General features: G+C 34.8%; 1 protein-coding gene across 1 annotated transcript in view; it reads left to right on the top strand.

The window, feature by feature from the left end:
* LOC109934424 (endothelin receptor type B-like) overlaps window positions 1-2275 on the top strand; it is a 33624-nt gene extending 31349 nt beyond the window's left edge. Inside the window, exon 7 of the mRNA XM_020533200.2 lies at window positions 325-2275. Coding sequence (XP_020388789.1) covers window positions 325-477 — 153 coding nt within the window. The 3' untranslated portion in view covers window positions 478-2275. The remainder of the gene's footprint in view (window positions 1-324) is intronic.
* Window positions 2276-2528: the final 253 nt, after the last annotated feature.

Genomic DNA, 2528 nt, shown 5'->3' on the forward strand with positions numbered 1-2528 from the left:
GTTCATCCAGCTCTGCACCTTGTTGTCCCACACAGATAGCTGCCTGCTTTCCAGATATAGCCTAGGACCGAGGCAGTACACACAAAAATAACAGAAAGAGAGAAAAGTAATAGATAACGGAATAGAAATATAAAGTGCCCCACATCGTAAATTTGTGTTGTTTCTCCAATTGTCTCAAAGTGGTTTGCATATAGTTTCTTGTGGGTTTGTTTCATTGTGTCCATCTTTGAAGAACATTAGTCAACTGATGTTAACTAAGCTGTTCTAGACTTTCTCTTTTGCTTACTAGAATGGGAATTATAAAGCTTTCTTTGTTATATACAGTCCTGCCTTTGCTGCTGGTTCCAGAGGAAGACAATGATGCACGTGTTGCCCTTGGATGAAAAGCAGTCCTGCATCAAATGGAAGTCAAATGGTATCGACCATGGGCTAGACCACAGTAATTCACGTTCCAGTAATAAATACAGTTCATCCTAAAACAGAGGCCGTGTTCCACACATCCATCTCCAGAAAGAATGCTGGCAGTGCCAAATACTGTGCAAAAAGATCTTATTGTTATCACGAATGACGAAAGTCCAAATTGAAAATCATAGAGCTTTCCCAAAGAAAGGGCAGACGCTGCAGTCTATTTGAGATAAATACATCATGTAAGGAAACACCCATCTTAAAAACTCACGCAGCCTTTAAGCATTCTCTGCAGCCTAAAGAGTAAATAAGGATGGAAGGAAATGAAGACAGACCAGCTGATAGGGAAAACCATTGCTAAGGCACTTGAATGGTCTAACTCTGCACTTTTGGGTCACCACATCATCCCAAACTCTTAATCATTTGCAAAATGTATTACAGATTAATGAGCCTGAGCCACAAGATAAGATAACCAGCTTTCAAGTATCATATATTATTTGATAATACGTGGGTATCAGTAAGTTAAATAGGACATAGTCTCTAGATCCTCTTAACCTTTCACGAGCAATGGTCATAAAATGGATTTTGGGCCGGACCCATTGCCCTTTTTACTTTAATTGCATTTTATTCATAATTGCATTTTACTCATATAGCTGCATACATGGTAAAGATAATCTATAACACCATCATTGGATGTTGCATCAACATCATAATGGCATGTGATACCAGTAGACACACAGCAATTATTTGTATAAGTAAAGCACTTAAATCACATTATTTAAAAAATGCAACTGAGCTGTGAATAGTCACACGTGCTTTGAAACCCATAACAAAAACATTGATCCTCCGCAACATTCTGTAACGAAGGTTTTGATGTGCTGAAGTTGACCTTGTTAATTTGCATTGCTGTTCCTCAATGAATATTCTCTCATTGAAAGAAGAACTAGGATGGAAATTTCTTCTTGCTTTGCTATTTGGAGGAAAATTGTGAATGCAGCAACAGCAAAGATGTTTAAAATTTCACTACAACTAGCAAAAAGGAAACTTGCCTCCCCCCCTACCCCACCTTCTGCCTGCTGTCAATACCATACAGCAAGAATTATGTTAGGACTTACAACTGTTAGGACTTATCTTTTACCATCATGGCTCTAACCATAAGTGCAAAAAGCTTCATTTTCATTGAACACGCCAGATTTTCAGCAAATTAAGTCACATCTTTCCTGTCCATTTTTAAAATGCATTTGACAACAAGGTTTTCAGTATTATTTTGTTAAAATAGTAAATGTATATTTTTAAAAAATCATTTCAAAATACACAATTATTTAACATTTAATTAATGCATAGCTGGATTCAGCGTTATTACATCATTGATGAGAATTAAGTTCTTTCTGAATTTCTTGTATATATTGTTTATACGACACCAACTTTCTTGAATTGAGTTAGCTCTAGTGCATTTCTAAATATAAATTGTCCTGACTACAGTTTCCTTATTCCAGCAATTATTTCTGCTACTCTTATATGCCAGAAATGTAATTGAAGCGAATAATTGTCCCACATGTGAAAATGTGACAATAACGTTTTCATTCTGAAAGTGACATTTTATGCTTATTTTTCTCTTCTGTGTATTTCTTATATTCATTTTATTGTAAAGCATTGTGTTTTCTTTCTAATGCCTTTAATACAATACAAATGTGAATGTTTCATACAAAATAAATTGTGATTTATTATTTTTGCCTTAAATTTGAAACTAATTTCTTCAGTGAGAAGATTCAATCAACAACGAAATATCAATTTTTATTTGATTGTCCACCATGTAAACTGCTACAAAAACAAAACTACAGTGTAAATAAATATCAAACTGCAATGTGAATGATTATCATTAATAATTTAAGAACCGGAAAAGCAAAATGCTGGTAACACACAGCAGGTTTATTAGCATTATGTGAGCAGATAATAGGAGTCGCTTCTGTCAGCATAATTTTTAAAACTAAGGAAGATTAGAAAATTATAGAAAAAGATTCTATTGCTTTCTTTTGGACTTCCTTCTGCATCACTGGTGAAAGCCATCAGACCGTAACTGCCCCACTGTCAGTAATAATACCTTTCCAGAATTATCTCTAAGG

The sequence above is a fragment of the Rhincodon typus genome, chromosome 6, assembly GCF_021869965.1.
Source record: "Rhincodon typus isolate 14 chromosome 6, sRhiTyp1.1, whole genome shotgun sequence".
Lineage (NCBI taxonomy): Eukaryota > Metazoa > Chordata > Chondrichthyes > Orectolobiformes > Rhincodontidae > Rhincodon > Rhincodon typus.